At 44.3% G+C, this 23,052-nt stretch overlaps 1 protein-coding gene across 1 annotated transcript in view; it reads left to right on the top strand.

Moving 5' to 3' along the window:
- Positions 1-23,052, top strand: part of LOC128782877 (F-BAR domain only protein 2-like) — a 200,419-nt gene that overhangs the window by 26,522 nt on the left and 150,845 nt on the right. The window contains 4 exon segments of the mRNA XM_053933381.1: positions 11,210-11,284; positions 15,575-15,716; positions 15,800-15,870; positions 15,872-15,950. Coding sequence (XP_053789356.1) covers positions 11,210-11,284; positions 15,575-15,716; positions 15,800-15,870; positions 15,872-15,950 — 367 coding nt within the window.

The following is a 23,052-nucleotide window of genomic DNA, read 5'->3' as shown; positions in this document are numbered from 1 at the left end:
GACACCTGTCCTTCAAACCAGGACAATACGATGTGAAAGAAGAATGGTTTCAAGTTGGACCCTGAATAACAACAAGCTTTTGAAAAAATTAAACAGGAGATTATTCATGCAGCAGCCCTTGGGTCAGTCAGGACAGGACAAAATGTGAAAAATGTACTCTACACCACAGCGAGGGAGAATGGTCCTTCCTGAAGCCTCTGGAAAAGAGTACCTGGAAAGACTTGAGGATGAGCCCTGGGGTTCTGGAGTCCAGGATACAAAGGATCTGAGGCCTGCTACACCCCAACTGAAAAGGAGATCCCAAAAGCTTATGAAGAGGTTCAAGCTGCCTCAGAAGTGATTGGCACTAAAGCACAGATCCTCCTGGCACCTTTACTGCCAGTGCTGGGCTGGATGTTCAAAGGAACGGTCCCTTCCACATCATTCCACTAATGCCACATGGAGCAAGTAGATCGCTCTCATCACACAGTGAGTTCAGATGGGAAATCCGAAGCACCCAGGGATCTTGGACATCATCATGAACTGGCCTGAAGGTGAAAATTTTGGACTCATATCAGAAGAGGAAGAGGAGCAGGTAACACATGCATAGAAGGCCCCACCATATAACCCAGCTACCAGAAAATGAAAAGGGATATACTCTCTTCACTGATGATTCTTGCTATATATTGTAAGGATACTTCAAAAAAGGAAAGCTGCCATATGGAGTCCTACACGATGACTCATAGAAGTGTGATAAATTGAGGCGAATAATTTGATTCAGCCTTTTTAAGGTCAATTAGAATTTATTAATTACAGCAAGCAGTAGCAAGCAAAACAGCGCTGGGTGGGTAGGGGTCTCCTAACCGCCCCTCCTGCAGTGTCCCACACTGCAGTGCCCCACACCCCACTCCCTTATTCAGTTTCTTTTTATAGTTTCTTGGAGGTTTCTTCATTCGTGTCTTTTTGCGATAGCGGTGTGCGTAGCTTGAGCATCTCTCTGCGTCGTTTCTGCGTTGTGTCGAGGCAGGTGATCGCTGATTTCACAATCGGCTCCGGACAGTGATGGGCGTACCTGGAGCACTCCTACGTTGTCTAGTCCGGTAGCCGTTGCCTGGTGGTCGCTGATTTCATAATCAGCTCCGGCCATCCCCCGACATCCTTAGCCTGTGTCTGCAAAAAAGCTAAGAAAAGCTCCCTATATGGTGATTAATCATACTTGTGATCTTGCGGTTTTGCAATATGTCTATAGCCTTGCGGTTTGTAGCAGTTGCTTTTTTATTGTCCTCCCCTATCTCCTAACAAGCAGGCTAGTCCCTTATACTTTAATTTTTATATTTCCTCCTTTAATATTCCAATTCTTTTGATGAACAAACAAGTTACCACAGTTTATCACAATCCCCCATTTTCTCTTTTACCATTTTGTTCATCAAATCGCTTTGCTGCTTCGTAGGCTAGAAGTAAAGTGTTCAGCATTGTCCTGACTAGAAACACCACTAGGACAGAGCAATAGAAAACTAATAATTTGCCAATAAGGGTGGAGTCCTAGCCTTGTTTTTGTTACGTAATATCCTGTTTTCCCCTTTTTGGCTTGCTGCTCCCTTGGTGTTTCGGAGGCACTTAGACTGGTCCTTTGAGGGATCCTAGTACTCGGCTGGCAATAGTTGGAGCATTTCAGCATTGTTCCACTTAGAGGGGGCTTGGCCTTTTCCTCTCTGCCTCGCTCGCCGACTCGGGTGCTTCGAGCCGCGAGGTAAACCATCTTCTCGGCAGCAGCAGTACTCGCCTGAGCGTCCCCTTTTCCGCTCCTGCCTAGCCCTGTACTGTTCCCAGTTCTTATCTTTGACCAGAGGTGGGTTGCAAGGAATCCCCTTCAGTTCCTTTCGACAACACCCTTTTATTATCTGAGCAGCAAATGGAGTGGGCTCGTTAGTATGAAAACAAGAATATTTCCCACCACTCAGATCCAAAACTGACCCACCGATTTTCCAATTCTCCCATCCTTAGCACAGTTTCAGTTAGTTTTCGCTGAGTTTTATAGCACTCAGTACAAACCCCAATTGGTGGTCTTCCCCTCTGGCAATGGACCCACCACCGTTCTTGGCAAATTTTACATATAAAGCACAAAAAAGGATAACAATCTCCACAACCTTCCTTATTACAAATCACTATATAGTCTTTAGCTAGTTTGTAATTGTATCCCTTTGCTTCCCCTTATGGTTGATTTGGATAATGTCCACAGAGTTCATTAGTTTTTCTTAAGAGTCACTTTCAAGTTCCCAGGCTGGCTAGTCACTCTCCACTGGTTATTTGTGGCAACCGGGCCTTTCACTCGGCTGGCGTGAGTCCACCCCTTTTCGGCCGTCCTGACTGCCGTTTCTGTGGTAAGCAAAACAAGAAAAGGACCTTCCCCACATGGAGTTAAGGAATCTTCCTTCCAAGACTTAATAAGTACTTGATCCCCTGGTTTTATCTTATGGATTGTGATATCCAGAGGTGGTCTCTGTGCCAACACTCCTTTCTTCCTCAATTCCTGCCTTCTGCTCATATTTTGGGTAATGTAGAATTTAATATGAGAATCTTTTAGGCAGGGGTGATCTGTGGGGGCTTCCATATCATAAGGCATTCCAAATAGCATTTCAAATGGGGAGATTCCCACATCAGTTCGGGGTTGAGTTCGAATGTTCAATAAGGCAAGAGGTAGGCACTTAACCCATGACATTTTTGTTTCCAGCATTAACTTTGTGAGTTGTTTTTTTATTTCTCCATTCATTCTTTCCACCCTCCCCGAGCTCTGTGGATGCCATGGGGTGTGATATTTCCATTGAGTCCCCAAAGCTGTCAGGACATCTTTTGCAATTTTAGAGGTGAAATGGGGTCCCCGGTCTGAGTCTAAACACTCAATTAATCCATACCGGGGGATAATTTGCTCTAATAATACTTTTACCACAGTGTTCGAAGTAGCTCGGGCCATAGGATAAGCTTCCACGTAATGGGTTAAGTGGTCTACCAGTACCAATAGATATTTATACCTCCCCACTTTTGGTAATTCTGTAAAACCTATTTGTATATGTGAAAAGGGTCGTTGTGCCAGTTCCCTTCCGCCCATTGGTCTTTCTCTTAATTGTTGTTTATTTATTTTTTTTTGACAGGTTAAACATTGTTGGGTTACCTGTTTTGCAAGATTATAGACCCCTATACACATATATTTAATTGCAAATTGGTCAACCAGGGCTTGAATTCCCCAGTGGGTTTTCCTATGGATTGCTTGCAGGACCCTCATTGCTATTCCTTTTGGGAGTACCTCCCGCCCGTCCGGTAGTATCCACTTGCCTCCCTCTTTTTCCTTCACCCCCATTTGGTTTAATTTTTGTTTTTCCTGTACCATGAAGGCTAACACATGGTTAATGGGTCCATGGAACCGGCAATGTTTGTCTTGGGGGTTATCACAGGCACACTGTATCGAATCAATCCCGTATGCATCCCAACAAGCCCAACATGGTTCTTCCTCTAAGTCAGCTCCAAAAGTGGAGCAATCTTCCCTTTGTGTGACCCCCCCCCCACTTATATGGTTTTAAAATCATTAGAGGTGCCTTTCTCGCCTCCTGGTCGGCTAAGTTATTTCCCCGTACTGAGTTTCCCATATAGAAACTGGGCTGGATTTTGTAAGCTTGTGGTTTCAATACTTAACCTAGGAGAAGAAATTAGGATGCCTTCATACTTTAGGAGTCTGGCATCTGTCATCCATTTATCCGCTTTTTGTTGTAGTACTCCACGGATGTTATGAGGAGATAAAACCTTCAGTTCACTCCCAAAAGTTATCTTTCCTGCTTCTTCTACCAAAAGGGCAGCAGCCACTATCGATTGCAGACAGGCAGGCCACCCTCGACTAACAGGATCGAGAAGCTTTGAAAGATATGCCACTGGTTTCTTTCCTCCAGCCCATTCCCGGGCTAACACCCCGTATGCCACCCCTTCCTTGACATTAATGAATAAAAAGAATGGTCTTTTTAGATCCGGGAGGCTGAGAACCGGGGCATTGACCAGTTCAGGTTTTTTTTTAATTATTTTAACCGGGTCTCATCCTCGGAGCTCCATTTTAATAGCCCATCTGTTGTTAATTTTTCATACAGAAATTTAACTTTCCCACTAAAATTTTCAATCCATTGTCTGCAATACCCAAAAAGTCCCAGTAACTGTCGAACCTGCCTTTTAGTTTTTGGAGCTTCCAGGGAAAGTATTCCCTGGACTCTATCAGTATCCAATTTCTTAGTCCCCTGAGTCAGCCAGTGTCCGAGGTATTTAACTTCCTCTTCCACGAATTGTAATTTCGACTTTGAAACTTTGAGTCCCTTAAGGCTTGAATAATTTAGGAGTTTTATAGTTTCTTCCCTTACTTTTTCTTCTTCTTTCCCTGCAATTAATAAATCATCTACGTATTGTAGAAGCACAATCCCCTCCCCCTGTGAATATTCTGCTAATATTTGTTCCAGAGCTTGCCCAAACAAATTTGGGGATTCGGTAAACCCCTGGGGAAGGACTGTCCACCTCAGTTGTTGTTTTCTATGTGTATCCGGGTCTTCCCATTCAAAAGCAAAATAATCTCTAGAAGTTTCCTTAAGGGGACAGGCCCAAAAAAGCATCTTTAAGATCTATTACACTATACCACTGGTTTTCTGGGCCAAGTTGGCTTAAAATAGTATGTGGATTGGCTACGACCGGGAATCTTTCAACTGTTCTTTTATTGATTTCCCGCAAGTCATGCACCAATCTGTAACTGCCATTCGGTTTCTTTACCGGCAGAATGGGGGTATTGAAAGGGGACATGCAGGGTTCTAAAAGTCCCTTTTCCAAAAGTCTCTTTATTTCTGTTTTTAGTCCTTCCCTCCCCTCTTTGGGTATGGGATATTGCCGAATCCTGACAGGGATTTCTGGGTTCCTGATAGTTACCTCAAAGGGTTCAATATTTAATTTCCCCACACTGTCGGGGGTATACCAAACTTCTGGGTTAATCTTTTTCTCGTCTTCAGCCCGGAGAGGATATAGTTTTACTGTTAGTTCTCCCTTTTTTGCCTCTATCCCTATCCCCAACTCGACCATCAAATCTCTCCCTAATAGATTACAATCTGCTTCTGGAACTAGTAAAAATGACCCAATTCCTAATTTAGAATCACTTTCTAAGAGTACATCCTTAATTACAGGTACTCCAAAGGGTTCCCCTTTGGCCCCAATCACCTGTATTATCTCAGGTGAAATCTTACACCCTTGGGGAAGGGTCTGGACGGTTGATCTCTCCGCCCCTGAGTCCACAAGGAACTCATATTCTTGTTGCTGGGGACCTATCTTTAATTTTACCAGGGGCTCTGTTCTTTCCCTTGTCCCCAGCAGATAGAGCCCCCGACCCCCCTAATCTTCTTTGAACTGTTCCTCATCAGCAATCTTCTGCCGGCACTCTTTCCTTATGTGTCCCTTCTTCCCACAATAGAAACAGACAATGCTCTCTCCACCTCTCGACTTCCCCTCAAACCGACTTCGCTGGACGTCAGTCCGACCTCTGGACTGACCTCCAGTTCCCCTTTGGGGATTCTGTTGTCCCCCCCCACTGCTGCTAACACGATTCCAGACTGCTTTTTAAAACTCTCATCCTCTCTCCCAACACACACCTTTTGAGCCTCTCACAACAACTCATCCAATCCTCTCGCCTGCCATCCTTTTAATTTCTCCAACTTCTTCCGAATGTCTACCCAAGAATTGACTACAAAATGCACCTTCAAAAGTGTCTCCCCTTCTGGGGTATTGGGGTCCACCCCTGAATACAACTGGAAAGCTTTCTTCAATCTCTCCCACTATCCAAAGAGCTGCATATTCACTCTCCTCTTGGTTAAAGGGCTCTTTGGAGTTAATATATATATATATTTAGAGCTTGACAGATCCAATCCTCAAACGACCCAAACATGGGAAAATACAGCTGGTCTTCCCTTATTTGTTTACCTCCCCAAATTTCCATACAATAATGGATCATTTTAACCTTATCTTTTCCTTTTCTAGAAGGAAAGGCATCCCAATACTCTACCATTAAGCCTAGTGGAAGTTTTACTGAGATTCTCCCACCCATGGGTTCAGCAGATTTACTTTTTCTCTGACCCATCTTCTAGAGTGCCTTCTCACACTCAACACAAACAATACAACAGTCGCTTCCCCCAATTCGTGGCCCACTCCGTCGCCGGATATGGGAAACGCACTACTATGGGGTCCACACTCACTTGGGGTATCTGAGCTGCCAGTTCCCCTCTCACACACATGTTCGCATTTGCTACACTCCAGGACTCCACCCCTGACCGAGCGACCGAGCAGACCGGACTACTCACGTCTTTCCGGCACCTCCGTTTCTCAACCGGGGCTTCGCCCTGTGTGTCTTCTTATTCACCTCAATCACCCCGGGACTACACACCCCTAAACGACTCTTAAAGACCCCGTTTCCAGGGTCGAGGCTTTGTCCCTTTCACATGCACTCCGGAGCCCGCTTGTACGGGGCCCACCGTCTTTTTCACACGCACACGCATTCCGGAGCCCGCTTGTACGGGGCCCACCGAGCACATACACTTATACTAAATTAGTAAGCCGAAACTTGGGGAAGTTTCTCCGGGGATCCCCTGCCCCAGGAACTTTGACGCAGTCCACCTCCACGTCTAGGTTAGGCCCGCTTGCTCTCCTCCTAACCCAGGAGCCTCCCCACCGAGGGTAACTCGACGCCGAGGGGGGTGCAGCTCCCCTCCTCCTACGTCCCCCAACCCTGGATGCTCTTGGAACATTAGTCCCTCAATCCAGCAGGTTTGAATCAACCCTGGATGCTCTTGGAATATTAATCCCTCAATCCAGCAGGTTTTAATCAACCCTGGAAAAAGGAGGCCCACCACCCACCGGGAAAAGAGGCCCACCGGGGGCTACTTACGCGTCCTGCGTGTTCACTCTTCCGCGGTTCTTCGTGCACAAAGATTAACGGGGGTACCTTTGCTTGCTACTGAGTTTTAGGTTCGTCGGTAAAGGCCCAAGGAGGAAGCCCCCCTTAGGTCCACCGCAAAAAGGCGGTGGGGCGCCTCACCCTAGTGGGGCCTCCCTCCCGGGTTTCCTTTATCCGAGTCACGGCACCAAATTGCGATAAATTGAGGCGAATAATTTGATTCAGCCTTTTTAAGGTCAATTAGAATTTTATTAATTACAGCAAGCAGTAGCAAGCAAAACAGCGCTGGGTGGGTAGGGGTCTCCTAACCGCCCCTCCTGCAGTGTCCCACACTGCAGTGCCCCACACCCCACTCCCTTATTCAGTTTCTTTTTATAGTTTCTTGGAGGTTTCTTCATTCGTGTCTTTTTGCGATAGCGGTGTGCGTAGCTTGAGCATCTCTCTGCGTCGTGTCTGCGTTGTGTCGAGGCAGGTGATCGCTGATTTCACAATCGGCTCCGGACAGTGATGGGCGTACCTGGAGCACTCCTACGTTGTCTAGTCCGGTAGCCGTTGCCTGGTGGTCGCTGATTTCATAATCAGCTCCGGCCATCCCCCGACATCCTTAGCCTGTGTCTTCAAAAAAGCTAAGAAAAGCTCCCTATATGGTGATTAATCATACTTGTGATCTTGCGGTTTTGCAATATGTCTATAGCCTTGCGGTTTGTAGCAGTTGCTTTTTTATTGTCCTCCCCTATCTCCTAACAAGCAGGCTAGTCCCTTATACTTTAATTTTTATATTTCCTCCTTTAATATTCCAATTCTTTTGATGAACAAACAAGTTACCACAGTTTATCACAGAAGCTATTGAGGGACAAGTTGGATCAAGTCAAGTTGCAGAGCTGAAAGACATCCAGATGTCTTTAGATATTGCTGAAAGAGAGAAATGGCTAACACTTAACATTGATTCCTGGATGGTAGCAAATGCTCTTTTGGGGTGGCTGGAAGAATGGAAAAAGACCAATTGTCAGCATAGAGGGAAACTCATCTGGGCTGCTGAATTCTGGCAAGACCTCACTGCCCAGGTAGAGAAGTTAACTGTGAAAGTATGTCATGTAGTTGCACATGTACCTAAGAGCTGGGCTACTGAAGAACATCTCAGCAATGGACAAGTAGATAACGCTGCCAAGATTAAAGTATTGCAGGTAGATCTTGATTGGCAACACAAGGGAGATACATTTCTGGCTCGATGGGCCCATGACACCTCAGGTCATCAGAGAAGAGCTGCAACATAGAGATGGGCTCATTATTGAGGGGTGGACTTAACCATGGACACTATCTCCCAGGTTATCCATAACTGTGAAACATGTGCTGCAGTCAAGGAGGCTGAGCAGGTAAAGCCCCTGTGGTATGGTGGTTGATGGTCAAAATATGGGAAGGCCCTGCAGACTGATTATGTCACACTCCTGCTAACCTGCCAAGGCAAGCGGTCTGTTCTGACAGTGGTGGAAAGAACCACTGGATGGCTGGAGACATACCCTGTGCCTCACACCACTTCCTAGAACACCATCCTGGGCCCTGAAAAGCAAGTCCTGTGGTGACATGGCAGCCCTGCAAGTATTGAGTCAGACAGTGGGACTCATTTCAAAAATAGCCTCATAGACACCTGGGCCAAAGAACATGGCATTGAGTGGATGTATCACATTCCGTATCATGCACCAGCCTCTGGAAAAATTGAACAATATAATGGACTGTTAAAAACCACATTGAAAGCAATGGGTGGTGAAACCTTCAAACACTGGGATTTACATTTAGCAAAGGCCACCTGGATAGTTGACACTGGAGGCTCTACCAATCAAGCTGACCCTGACCAATCAGAAGCCCTACATACTGTAGAAGGAGATAACATCCCCATGGTGCATATGAGGAATGTGTTAGGAAATACAGTTTGGATTAGTCCTGCCTCAAGCAAAGGCAAGCCCATCTATGGGATTGTTTTTGCTCAAGGACCTGGATGCATTTAGTGGGTAATACAGAGGGACAGTGAAACATGTTGTATACCTCAGGGTGATTTGACTTTGTGTGAGAACAGCCTGTAATATTGAATTGCATATGTAATTCTGGTTTCTGAATGACTCAGTGTCCTAGGGTGACGGTATGGTGCTTGTATCCCAAATCGTGTGTTCTGTTTATGCCTGATATTATGTTCTGTGCCTTCAGGACTGACTCTGAAAGTGAAGGATTGTTTTGTCTTGTTATCAGCCGGCTCACCTCCCCCCATGGTCTGTGTCTAGGAGAGGCTTGGCTGGCTTGGCTTGCTTGCTTGCTTGCTTGGTTGCTTGCTGGCTTGCTTGCTTTTGCTTTTGCTTTTGCTTATTAGTTAGTTTAGCTAAGCAGTCCAATTTTTACCCTGGACTGTTTCTTTTTCCCTTCCCTTTCCTGAATATCATCTGAACCTGCTCTGGACCTGGACCTGGGAAACATCAAGAAACACCGAGAGTCTGCATTTTGTGACCTGCAGCAGCCATCCCCAGTGCCGGAGACTGATAGCTGGGCGACCACTCCCAGGAGAGACTTTCTGAATTTGTCATCTCTTCAGAACGGTGAAAGGGTTTTGTCATCTGGTGTTGTTTTTTTGTATTGGGGAGTGTTTTGCTTGTTAAATAAACAGGTTTTTTCCATTTCTCTTTGAGGAAATCCTTCCCGAGCCAGGTGGGGGAGGGGCCGTGGGGGGTTTGCTTTCTGAGGGCTCCTTCTGGAGGTCTTCTCCCAAAATTTGCCCTAAACTAGGACTGTATGTTGTAAATACCATGGACAATGAGTATGGACTGCTCCAGTTATACCATCCATGGACTAAATGAACTCTACAAAGATTTTGGGGGGATGATCAGTGACTATTGAAATCATACCTGTGCCTGTGCATAGTTATATGTGTGCGCATATATATGTATATAGTTGAAAGGTGTAAATCTGGGCATGATGTAGATGGTATAGAATAAGTGGTGGATAATGTTATGGTTTCAAAGCTAGGGGATGGAGCTTTGGTGTTTAATATTTGATACCACCTATGTCACTGCTAGGAGGTGTGGTTTCATCAGGAAAGGCTGAAGGCCAGATGCTGGAAAAGGTATTGGGGACAGCCCAGCAGACCTAGTCCCTCTTTGCCACTGGCAGTCCCTTTCCCATTCCTCTGGTCTACAGCTTTTGTGGTTTGCGGCTGGAGGACAGCGATGGTGAGCCCAAGATGCCACTTTGAGGAAAAAAAAGAGTGGTAGTGGCATGTAGTAGAGCCCAGCTGAGCTGTGTGAAGCCCAAGCCACAACAATGCCCAGCTGAGCTGAGTGGAGCCAAGCTGTAGCTGCAGCCACAAACCAACGGCGCAGCTGCCACTACCATGGGATTGGTTGCCAATTTTTAATTTGTTTGGAGATCCATGTCAGGTGCTGTCTTTGGGTGATAAGGACAGTAGAACAGAACAGCATAGCTTTGGAGAAATAAAGAATGTAACTTAGGCATACAGAAGTTATGCAAAACAATATTGCACTTATTCAAAAGTGGGGATTGAGGAACAGCCACCTAAAAAGGACACCAGACATTGATGACAGATTCCAAAGAACCATATAAGGACTAAGAGGTATGACAATGTCAAATAAAGTAAAACATATAAAGCAACTAAGTGGGGATAGCTAATGAATATGTAATCAGAGTGTAGAATAAAAACTCTGTTTACCCGACACTCAAGGCACTCAGGGGGAGGATCCTCCGAGTAACCAGCACTGCAATAAAGAATGCCTGCCTTCTAATGCTCAAAACTGTGTTAGAAAGTTTCTCTCTCTGGCCTATTTCAGTATCATGAGAAGTGTTTTTCTTTGTTCCTGGCGTTAAATTCCTTTTTGTGGGTAAGGCATCTTCTTTTTATGTATTTTTTTATATTGATGCCATTGTTATTTGTGATTTTAGTAAATTGTTATTTTAACTTATAATCTCTCCCTATTGTCTCTTCATTGTCTGAGGGGGTGGGGGAAAGGGAGTAGTTTATTTGGAGTTTAGTTTCCTCATTGGTTGTGAAAGCCAGCAGAAGCCCTTAGGTTTTATTTGTTTCTGTTCCCTGCAACCTTCTATCAATGTTCTTAGATTATTTTTAAAATATATTTCTGTGGTTTTACATATCGTTGTTGAGTGGAGTAATTTTCAGTTAAAAATTCCTATGCTTTGCATCTTTAGAGTGCCTATTCATTTTTCTTTAAATATCTTCACAATTTCAATTATGCTTTTGATTGCTTTCTTTGACAGGGCTGCAATAGAGGAGACATATTCAAGATCAATGACAAAACTAGCCAAATCAGTGAGCAATTACACACAACTTGGGTAAGTCTGTAGAAGAGAGAAATAGTTTAACATGTTAAGCATCAAGTTTGATTCTATTTTATTGATGATGTTCAAGGTACTATAACTTTTCTACATTTAATGATTCTTAGTTTTTCAGTTACTGTGCAGCTATGCAAAATATCACACAGCTATGAAAAACAAGACTGTATAGTTCTTTATTCACAGTTTAAAAAAACCAACTCAAACCAAACAGCCCAACACCATGGAGGAGTTGCCTGTTCCTCTGTGTTTAAGGTTGAGGTTTTTTCAGACATAATAAAGAATGTGATTTTCTATTCTGTGTTCCCAAGCCTATGGCAATTAATTTGAAGAAAGAACTTATGCTCTGCAAATGTGACAGTGAATTTTTTTATTATTTCTACTTTTTCAAGTGTTTTCTCTGTCCTTGGACATGTTAAGAACAAGAGTTTTCAATATATTTACTCCATAGCTTAATTAAAATTTAATGCACAGGATATATTTTTTAAAAATTGAATGTTAATGATTTTTTTAAAATTAGAAATATTATGCCAACAGTTCAGACTTCTTACATGAGGCTAAAGATTATTTTTATTTGTAGTAATCACACCTAGAAATGTGGAGAGCTTTCCTCACTGGATAATCTGATACTAGTTGTTGCTGCTCTTCAAAGGTTCTGTATTTTCATGTTAGTTATAACATTAGTGCTTTAAAGGTTATACATAGTATTGATTTTTCAGCCACACTGACCTAGAAATTGAAGTAGGAGTGTATCTTTATAATAGCTGGAGAAGTCCATGCAGTATAGAAATCTGAATCTGAAGAACTACCTGTCTTTCACCTTCCTCTACCATATGGTTAACCCTGTGGCCGTAATGATGTAAGACAACTGAAAACTTAATTAGTCAAGTAACTTTTGGGTTCTTTTCACTATTCAAGTATGAACATAAAAATACCTGTACATGTTCAATTTTTTGAGCTGCTCTTGTATCATCTTTAGGAATATGATTTGTCATTATTGTGTTGCTGATGGAGAAGAATAAGTTAATTTGCTGCATTTTAATCAATAGAATCAACACAGGTAAAACATATAACACTGAAAAATTAAGTAAGATGCCAAGTACATTTAAAACATCAAATAATATTTATAGCAGTTGCTGGGTTTTTTATTTGCTTCAGTTTTAGGAACAGAACTGAAATTTTGTAGACATGTCAGTTACACTGTAGCACTATTTTGAAAAAAATATAATCAACAAAGGAAAAAAACCCCACAGAATAATTAGGGTTGAAAGGGACCGCAGGAGATCATACCAACCAACCCCCCTGCTAAGGCAGGGTCACCTAGAGCAGGTTACACAGGAACACATCCAGGTGGATTTTGAATGCCTTGAGAGAGGGAGACTCCACGACCTCCCTGGGCAGCCTGTTCCAGTGCTCTGCCACTCTCAATGGAAAGAAGTTCTTCCTTATGTTGAGGTATAACTTCTTGTGTTTTAGTTTATGGCCATTGCTCCTTGTCCTGTCACTGGGAACCACTGAAATGAGTCTGACGCAATCCTATTGGCACTTGCCTTTGAGATATTTATATGTATTGATGAGATGCCCTCTCAATCTTCTCTAGACTAAAGTGGCCCAGCTCCTACAGTCTCTCCTAAGAATGATGCTCCAGACCCCTCATCATCTTTGTGGCCTCTGCTGGACCCTCTCCAGTAGTTCCTTGTCTTTCTTATACTGATGAGTCCAGAACTGGACACAGTACTCCAGGTGTGGCCTCACTGAGGCTAAATAGAGGGGCAGGATCACCTCCTTCACCCTGCTGGCCACACTCTTCCCAATGCACCCCATTATACCATTTTCCCTTGTGGCCGCAAGGGCACACTGCTGGCTCATGGTCAATTTGTCATCCACCAAGACTCCCACATCCTTCTCCACAGAGCTGATTTCTAGTAGGTCAGCACCCAATCTATACTGGTACTTGAGGTTATTCCTCTTCAGGTGTAGGACCCTACACTTGTCCTTGTTGAACCTCACTAGGTTTTTCTCTATCTAGCTCTCCAGCCTATCAAGGTCTTGCTGAATGGCAGCACAGCCTTCAGGTGTATCAGATACTCCTCTCCGTTTTGAATCAGCAGCAAACTTGCAGAGGGTATATTCTATCCCATTGTCCAGGTCCTTGATAAACAAATTGAATAAGACTGGACCCAGTATTGATCCATGGGGAATGCCACTGACTACAGGCCTCCAACTGGATTCTACTCTGCTGATCACAACCCTCTGAGCTCTGACATTAAGCCAGTTCTTGATCCACCTCATTGTCCATTCATCTAATTTACGAGGATGTTATGGGACACTGTCTTAGGTTGCAAATGTAAGATGTGGCTGGGGGTGTACATTCTACTGCCATCTGTTAGAGGTGGGGCAGTTGTCTTCTGTTAATTGGACCACCTGTTAAAACCAGGTGGAGCAGTTTTCTTTATCTCTTCCACAACCAATCCTCCAGGAAATATCTTCTGTTAAGTCTGCCATTGAGTGTCACTGCATGACTGATAAAATTACATCATCCCATTGTGAGATGCTCTGCCCAGGGGGAGGAGTCAAGCATTCCTACCTGGATATAATTGGAGATTTGGAACACCACAGGCAGCCTTTTCCCACTGGATTCCCAGAGGAGCAGCTTTCTTTTCCACTGGATTCCCAGATGAACACCAGGCCCATCTACACCACCACTGGACCTTCAGAGAAAAACTACACCCTTCTACAGGATCACTGCTTCAACAAAACCACATTTGTCACTCCAGGATGACTGCAGCCACCATTTATTTGGACTGTTACCAACCAACACTCTGACCAACAGGGTGTCAAGTCACATTCTGACTCTGTCAGTGTTGTTTTGTATTACTGCATTTTTTTTAAATTATTTTTCCTAATATAGAACTGTTATTCCTACTCCCATATCTTTGCCTGAGAGCCTCTTAATTTCAAAATTATAATAATTCGGAAGGAGGGGGTTCACAGTTTCCATGTCACGAGAGGCTCCCACCTTCCTTAGCAGACACCTGTCTTTTCAAACCAAGACAGAGACAGTGTCAAATGCCTTGCTGAAGTTAAGGTAGACAACATTTACTGTTCCCCCCTCATCAACCCGTTCTGCCATGTCATCATAGAAGGCTGTCAGATTGGTCATGCATGATTTCCCCTCAGTGAATCCTCGCTGACTACTTCTGATGGTTTTCTTTTCTTCTACATGCTTGGAGATGACCTCGAGAATGATCTGTTCTATCACCTTTCTAGGGATGGAGGTGAGGCTGCCTGGTCAATAGCTTCCTGGGTCCTCCTTCTTGCCCCTTTTGAAAATGGGAGTAACGTTGGGCTTCCTCCAGTCATTGGGCACCTCCTCCATTCTCCATGAATTTTCCAAGATGATGGAGAGTGGCTGAGCAACAACATATGCCAACTCTCTCAGCCATGGGTTCACCCCATCAAGGCCCATAGATTTATGGCTGTTGAGCCTGTTTAGCCAATCTCTAACCCAACCCTCTACGGCCAGGGGGAAGTCTTCCATTCTCCAGCCTTCTTTTACCTCCAAGGTCTGGGATTCCTGAGGGCCATCCTCAGCAGTAAAACTGAGGCAAAGTGGCATCCAGTAATTCCACCTTCTCTGTGTCTTCCATTGCCAGGACATCCATCTAATTCAGCAGCAGACCCACATTTTCCCTAATCTTCCTTTTGCTGCTGATGTTCTTGTAGAAGCCCTTTTTGTTGTCCTTGATATCCCTTATCAGACTCAATTCCAAGTGGGCATTGGCCTTCCTCATTGCATCCCTGCATATCCTGATGATGTTCCTATAGTCCTTCCATGTGGCCTGTCCCTTTTTCCACATCCCATAAAGTTCTTTCTTCCATTTGAGATTTGCTAGAAGTTTCCTGCTCATCCATGCATGTCTCCTGCCCCTTTTGCCTGACTTCTTGCTCATGGGGATACACTGCTCTCAAGCTTGGAGGAAATGGTACTTAGATATTGACCAGTTCTCTTGGACTCCTTCTCTAGAGCCCTATCCCATGCAATTCCTTGAAGCAGGTCCCTGAAGAGGTAGAGACTAGGTCTCCAGAAATTCAGGGTTCTAGTCCTGCTTACTGCTTTGCTTCCTCCACACAGGATCCTGAGTTCCACCATCTCATGGTTGCTACAGCCAAGGCTGCCACCAGCCTTCCTATCTTCAACCAGTCCCTCCTGGTTAGTACAAGTCCAGGTTTTAGTACAAATCCAGATGAGCATTATACTTTGTATTATTTTTTGTCCCCTCAATCTAGGACATTTGCACCAGTTTGGGATGTTTTCAAAATCTCAACAGAAAAACTGGCAAGCTGTCACTTGGACCTCATGCGGAGATTACAAGAGCTAATAAAAGAAGTTCATAAGTATGGAGATGAACAAATCAAAACTTATAAAAAGGTTATTAATTATTTTTCTTATGCATGACCAATGACTTTTTAATGTTAATTTTTTTTTTTTGACAAGTATGTGATATTTGGCAGACTAAAGAAGATGTTTCATGAACACTAGAAGCAGTGCAAAATATTCAAAGTATCACTCAGGCCTTACAGAAAACAGGAAAACTACAATGCAAAGTTTGTCGAACAAGAACGTTTGAAAAAGGAAGGAGCAACACAGAGAGAAATTGATAAGGTAGTTCTGTGACATCTTACTTAAATTTATTGTATTGTCAATCTGTAACATTCACTTTGTACTAATGAAATGCTCAAAAAGGACTAAAAGTGGTTATGGCTATTTCATAATGTGCATGCTGCTTTGAATGCTTGGTGATGTTTTGTTTACACTTCCTTATCTGTTCTAACTGCACTGCAGTTTTAATTCTTTATTTTGTAATTACCTGCATCATATGATAATTTTGTTCAGTGGCCTTTACAAAAATTGTATGTTTCAGCTTCTGTTTTCAGATGGATTTTATTAAGTAAATATGCAAACATTCAATGCCTTTGTTCATTAATTAATGAGCAGGAAGTTTTGTGTTGTCTCTTCAAGTGAGATAAAGCAGCTAATTATGGGAGTATTTGAAGTCTGTTTCATTGGGAAGAAAAACAAGTTAACATTACTTTCAATGATAATTTAAGAGGTTTCAGTAACATGGACCAAAACTCCAAGGGATTGCATTTAGTACTCTTCTTGGGTCATGGGGGAGCTTGATCCATTTATAGAATCACAACATGTTTATGGTTGGAAGGGACCTTAAAGAAGATTTGAGTGTCCCACCCCTAGAAGTGTTCAAGGTCAGGTTGGATGGGCGTCTCAGCAATCTGGCCTAGTGGAAGGTATCCCTGCCCATGGCAGGAGGGCTGAAACTGGATGATCTTTAAGGTCCCTTCCAACCCAAACCATTCCATGACTTCTGGAGGTCATCTTGTCCAATCCCCCTGCTCAGGCAGGATCACCTAGGGCCTGCTGCCCTGGACCGTGACTAGATGGCTTTGAAAATCTCCAAGGATAGACGTTCCATAATCTCCCCGGACACACTGTTCCAGTGCTCAGTCAACCTTACAGGAAAAAAAAAGTGTTTCCTGATGTTCAGGTGGAAGCTCCCATGTCTCAGTCTGTGCTCATTGCCACATGTCCTGTCACTGAGCACCACTGAAAACAGCCTGTCTCTCCTCTTTGCACTCTCCCTTCAGGTATTTACATGCATTGGCAAGATCTCCCCAGAGCCTTCTCTTCTCCAGGCTGAATAGCCCCAGCTTTCTCAGCTTTTCCTCATGGGAGAGATGCTCCAGTCCCTTGATTATCTTTTTGGTCTGTTGCTGAACTCTTTTTAGTATGTCCATGTCTCTCTTTAAGTACATTAATAGCAAGAGGAGGTCTAAAGAAAACATTGGACTGATACTTGATGAAGATGGTCATCTGACTAATAGGGATGGAGAAAAAGTGGAGGTATTCAGTGCTTCCCCTACCTGCCAGTCTTTAATAATACTGATGGGTGACTGGGCAGTCCAAGATCTGAGTCAGAGGACCATGACTGTGGGAACAGTGCCTTTCCATTTGTGGACACTGAAATTGTGAGAGACCAGCTGTATCAGCTGAATGTTCATAAGTCCACAGTGCCTGATGGGATTCGTCTCAGAAGGAGCTAGTAGATGTTACAGCAGGACCCCTCTCCATCATCTACCAAAGGTCTGGGGAGTCTGAGGAGGTGCCTACTCACCAGAAGCTAGTCAACATTATTCCAATTTACAAAAAAGATGAGAGGGAAGACCTAGGGATCAATAGACCTGTTAGTCTAACCTCAGTATCTGGTAAAATTACGGGAAGATTGTACTGGGTACTATTGAAAGGCATTTCAAGGACAATGCAAGCAGGCACAGCCAACATGGGCTCACAAAGTGAAAGTTCTGTTTAACTAATTTGATCTCCTACAATAAAGTCACCCACCTAGTAGATAAAGGAAAGGCGGTTGATGTAGCTTTCTGTGTGTAGTATGGGGACCTTATCTCCTCCCACAGTATGTAGGGATTTTATTTGGGCAGGACCAGGGCAGTTAGCAGGTCCTCTGGTGTTAACCATCCAAGTGGCTTCTGTTAAATTTGCATCTCAATGCTTCCATGCCCCATTGCCCAGTGGTCTCAATATAGTCTTTAACAGTCTCAATCTTTCCAAAGTGGGTAATAAGGGATGTTATATATCTACTCAATACCATGTTTCTTTGCCCAGGAGTTTATGAGGTTATTTCAGAAATGAGGCCCATAGTCTGATTCAATTCTTTCTGAGGTACCATGTCACCACAAAATGTGCCTTACAAGACCTGAGATGGTGTTTAGGAAGTGGCATGGTTTACAAGGTGTGTTTCCAGCCAACCAATATCTGCTTCCATCATGGTGAGTATGTAGCTCTTGCCTTGGCAGTGGCAGTGGTGGCTCTTGTCATGGCAGTGGTCCAATAGAGTCAATTTGCTAGGTGTAGTGGGTTGACCACTGGCCAAATGCCAGTGCACTCACGAAAATCATCTACTCATCTTCCTCTGCTATAATTGGAGCAGAGGAGGCGAAAAAAAACCCAGTTAAAATAAAGTGCATAGGGTTGAGATAAGGATTAGGAGAAAAGTCTTCAAGGACAAGACAGGCTCAAAACTTTAAAAGGTATAAAGAAAACTTTATTAACTGAATTAAAAGAAGAATGATAAGAACTAAAATAAACTTTTAGAACACCTTTCCTCCCCCCAACCCCTCTTTCTTTCTCACTGACAATGCAAAGAGACAAAACCCAGGATATTCAGTCAGTTTATCACTTCTAAAAAGTATCCTTCTTCAGTTCACTTAGGGAGAGGAGTCTCTTTTGCTAGGACATAGAATTCTTCCCACTACTTACAGTTCTCCTGTGGTTTTAATTTCATGACTAAAAAGTCCGCCTGGTACCTGCTCACAGCGTGAAAGTCCCTCCCATTGACTTGTCAGTCTTCCCACAACTGCTGTCGAGGGCCACTGGCTTATGGGGTACAATTTTTAAGGATGAACTGTTGTAATCTAGAAGCAGAGTCCTATCTCTGAAAGCAAAAGTTGTCTCTCTCTCTCTCTCTCTGTTCAAGTCAGATCACAGCTTTTTCAGCATCTATATTCTCCAGTTCTCATGGGCTGCGGGTGAATGCTGCATCCCCTCATATGCCTTATGAATTACAGGGAAATAGTCTGGTGTACTATAGTCTTCACCATTGTTTGCAGAAGAATTTCTGCTCCGAGGCTTGAAGCATCTCCTCTTCCTCTTCCCTCTCCACTGACCTTGGTGCTTCCATGTTGTTCTTCTCATGTCTTCACCTTTTTCTTTTCTCTGATTCTGGAGAGAATTGGTGTCTGTAGGTTTGTCTGTTCTCAAGCTCTGTTAATTCAAAAAACTATAAAGTTCTGCAGTGCTGAAAAGGTTAATCTTGTCCAAGCTTTGCGTCGGGGAATTGCCTCTTGCTGTTGGTGACGTGATCTTTGCTGGGCAGCAGCCGCGGAGCTGCTTGTGGTGTTGATTTTGGCTGCATAATTACTCGTCGCTCCAGGATGACTTCCCAGTGGCAGAAATCTCGGCAGCTGTGCTGGGGGGCTGCGCCGGGGCCCAGTGGCTCCCCCCCTCCCCTCAGCTGCAGGAGCCCCCAGGCAGAATCTCAGCAGTTTAGCTGGTTTTTGCCAGGACAGCTCGGCTTGGGGCCCAGCAGCGGGGCAGGGCCCAGCCTGTCCTGGGGCCTGCTGGGCCCACCAGCCACCTCTTCAAGGGCAGAAAGAAAAAAATGAATTTCCTGCATTTTCTTCCTTCTTAAATATGGTCTCATAGAGGTGTTTCTAGCTTCTCAAATTGGCTTAGCAGTGTGCCAATTCTCAGAGCTAGCCAGCAATTGGCTTTTGCCAGGCACAGAGGAAGCTGTTAAGCAGCTTCTCTCAGAGAATTACTTCCGTAGCTGATTTATTCCTCTTCACCAAACATTCAATTAATGCAAAACCAGGACACTAGGCCTCGCCATATTGGAAACCCAGCCACGGCCCTGTATTCCAGGGAGATTTCACTTGCATGGTTTGCTTAATTGCAGCACGTTTCACATTTGTAAATAACCTGTGTGATGGCCTCCATGGTCAGGTCCACTCCTCAATCATGAGCCCATCTGTATGTTGCATCCCTTCTTAGATGTCCTGTTGTTTCATGGGCCCCTTGGGCTATAAATAGCTCATCCTTTCACTCCCAGTCTAAGTCAACCTGACCTATTCCAATCTTAGCAGCCTTATCTACCTGTTTGTTGTTCTGATGTTCTTCAGTGTCATGACTTTTGGGTGCTTGAACATCTACATGACATACCTTCAGAGCCATGTTTTCTACTGGTGCAGCGATGTCCTACCACAATGCAGCAGTCCAGATGGGTTTACTTTTGCACTGCCAATTGGTCTTCTTCCACTGCTGCAGCCACCCCCCATGAGGAATTAGCCACCATCCAGGAGTCAGTATAGAGTACAAGCCACTTTTGTCATTCAGCAATTTCTAGGGCTAGTTGGATGGCTTTCACTTCTGCAAACTGACTCCACACAGCAGCTTTCCACCTCCGATGGTTTCCTACCATGACAGGATCCATCAGTAAATAGAGTATAACCTCTTTTGTCTTCCAATAACTTGTTATATGGTAGTGCTTCTTGGAAGCAACATTATCAGTACATTATCCCTTCCAGGATTCCTGGGCTGTTGGGTTTTCCCAGTCAAGCTTGCTGCATGATCAATGCTACCCACTTACTCCATGTAGTGCTGGTTGCATGATGTGCCATGGGGATGTTTCCTTTGAACAGCCAGTGTAGCATGGGCAGTCGTAGTGCCAAGAGGAAACATGCTTCTGTCCCAGCAATTCCTGAGGTGGTTTGAACCCCCTCATTGGCTGCTAATATCTCTTTTTCAGTTGAAGTGTACTGGGATTCTGATCCTTAAAACCTCTGCTCCAAAACCTTAATGGTTGACCTCAGGTTTTTCCTGATGTCCTTTGACAGAGGCTCCAAGTGAGACCATGGTCCCCAGCTGCAGTGTAGAGTATGTTTTGCAAGGCTGGTCCTGTCCAAACAGACCCAAGAGCTACCACACAAACTATTTCCTGTTCGATCTGCTCAAAGGCCTGTTGTTGCTCACGGCCCTACTCAAAATAGTTCTTCTTCCAGGTCACTCGATAGACGGTGCTCACAAGCTGACTATAACCTGGAATGTGCATTCTCCAGAACCCCACAAGGTCTAGGAAAGCTTGTGTTTCCTCTATGTTATCTGGTAGAGGCCTAGTTGCTATCTCGTTGCCAACATCCATAGGGATGTGACAATGTCCATCCTACCATTTTATTCCCTAAAACTGGATCTCCTATGCAGGTCCCTTGACCTTGCTTCTTGTTATGGTGAAATCAGCTTTCAGAATGTTATAGGTAAAAATTAATTGAGCTGAATTTAATATTTAATAAAAATAGATTTTTATTTCTCGACCGAGATTAGGTCTGAGATAGCCACAATCCAATCAAAAAGGTCAGTGCTGAGCCCGGGTATCGGCACTGGGTGAGACACAGGTCCGACCTCTACAGCATAGGGTCTCCTATGTTCACACCGACAGTCCCGTCCAAGCAGCTTTTATACAGTTTATTCTGCCTGAGGCAGAGTCCCTTTTCTTCCTTTCAGAGCCCCACATATTCATGTGGGTTCCTTTCTCCACGACGTCCGGGGGAGTGATGTACGTCCATGACTGAGTTCCCGGAATCCGGCATTGAGATGTATCTCTCTGATGGCTCCGGCTATCTCAATCTTAGATATTTATCATGTATTCATCGCCCGGGAGTTCCTCAGATCACCTTGGAGAGCGATCCATCTCCAGGCTGGCTACATTCATTCGTTTGCAAATGAGGTTCTCCTTCCTCTTGTCCACGGTGGTTTCAACACACTGTGAAGCAATCTCCTGACTCTGGCTTGCATGCTTAAAATCTTTTATAAGAATATTTCTCACCAGCATAACATATTATATACATATCTTTTTATACGCACGAATTATCCAAGTTACACATAACAAGAATTTGAATTATTCCTTTTCCATTCTCAAACACTTCTGATTTGTTGCCCCACACAATGATGTCACTGATGTATTGCAGATGTTTAGGGGCATCACCATGTTCCAGTGCAGTCTGAATCAGTTCATGGCAGATGGCTGGGCTGTGTTTCCACCCTTGGGGCAGTCAATTCCAGGTGTATTGGACACCCCTCCAAGTGAAAGCAAACTGCCCTGCATTCTGCTGCCAGAGGGACTGAGAAAAATGCATTAGCGATATCAATTGTGGCACCATTTGGCTGCCTTTGACTCCAGCTCATACTGAAGTTCCAACATGTCCAGTATGGCAGCACTCAGGTGGTGTTATACTTTGTTCGAGCCATGATAGTCTACTGTTAGTCTCCATTCTCCATTAGACTTTCCCACTGGACATATGGGGCTATTAAAAGGCAAGTGAGTCTTCCTGAGCACTCCTTGGCTCTCCAGTTGATGGATCAGTTCATGGATGGGGAGCCAGAGAGTCTCGGTGCAATACTGCTGGTGCACTGGCCTGGTAGCAATTGGCACCTGCTATTCTTCTGCTTGCAACAATCCCAGAATGAAGAGATCTTCTGAGAGGCCAGGAAGGGTAGATAACTGCTTGATCTTGTCTGTATTCATAGTAGCTACACCAAAAGCCCATCGATACCCCTTTGGATCCTTGAATTACCCTCTCCTGAGATAGTTGATGTCAAGGATACAAGGGGCCTCTGGGCCAGTCACAGTGGGGTGCTTTTTCCATTTGTCCCCTGTTAAACTCCCCTCAGCTTCCAATACAGACAACTTCTGGCATGCCCCTGTCACTCCAGAGATCCAGATGGGTTCTACACTCCAGTGCCTTGGTGGCATCAGTGTGCACTGTGCACCAATATGTTGCCTTTTTGAGCCCTAAAATCAAGAGCCAAACAAGGTTAGGTGATAAAAAGCAGTTACCATTTTAATGAAGGTCCCTCCAGGTGCACAACATGCCGAAAATGTGCAGAAGATGCACATGTGACATAGGGCACATACAGTTTTATAAGTTTAGCAAATTAGCATAATTGACAAGAATCCCCATTTAGAAACACAGGTTACTGGTGGTACCAATATTGAGAACGGGATGTGCCCTGGCTTGTCTGGCCCCTGCTGCTGAACCAAATAGCAGCAACTGTGGTGTTTCACCCCAGAGACACCTTTGGCTAGCTGGATGTTGCAGATGGACGCGTGGAGACAAGT

Source organism: Vidua chalybeata, assembly GCF_026979565.1.
Source record: "Vidua chalybeata isolate OUT-0048 chromosome W unlocalized genomic scaffold, bVidCha1 merged haplotype SUPER_W_unloc_2, whole genome shotgun sequence".
NCBI classification, from domain to species: Eukaryota; Metazoa; Chordata; class Aves; order Passeriformes; family Viduidae; genus Vidua; species Vidua chalybeata.
Note: the sequence above shows the minus strand (reverse complement) of the source record. Positions and strands in the feature narration are given on the sequence as shown.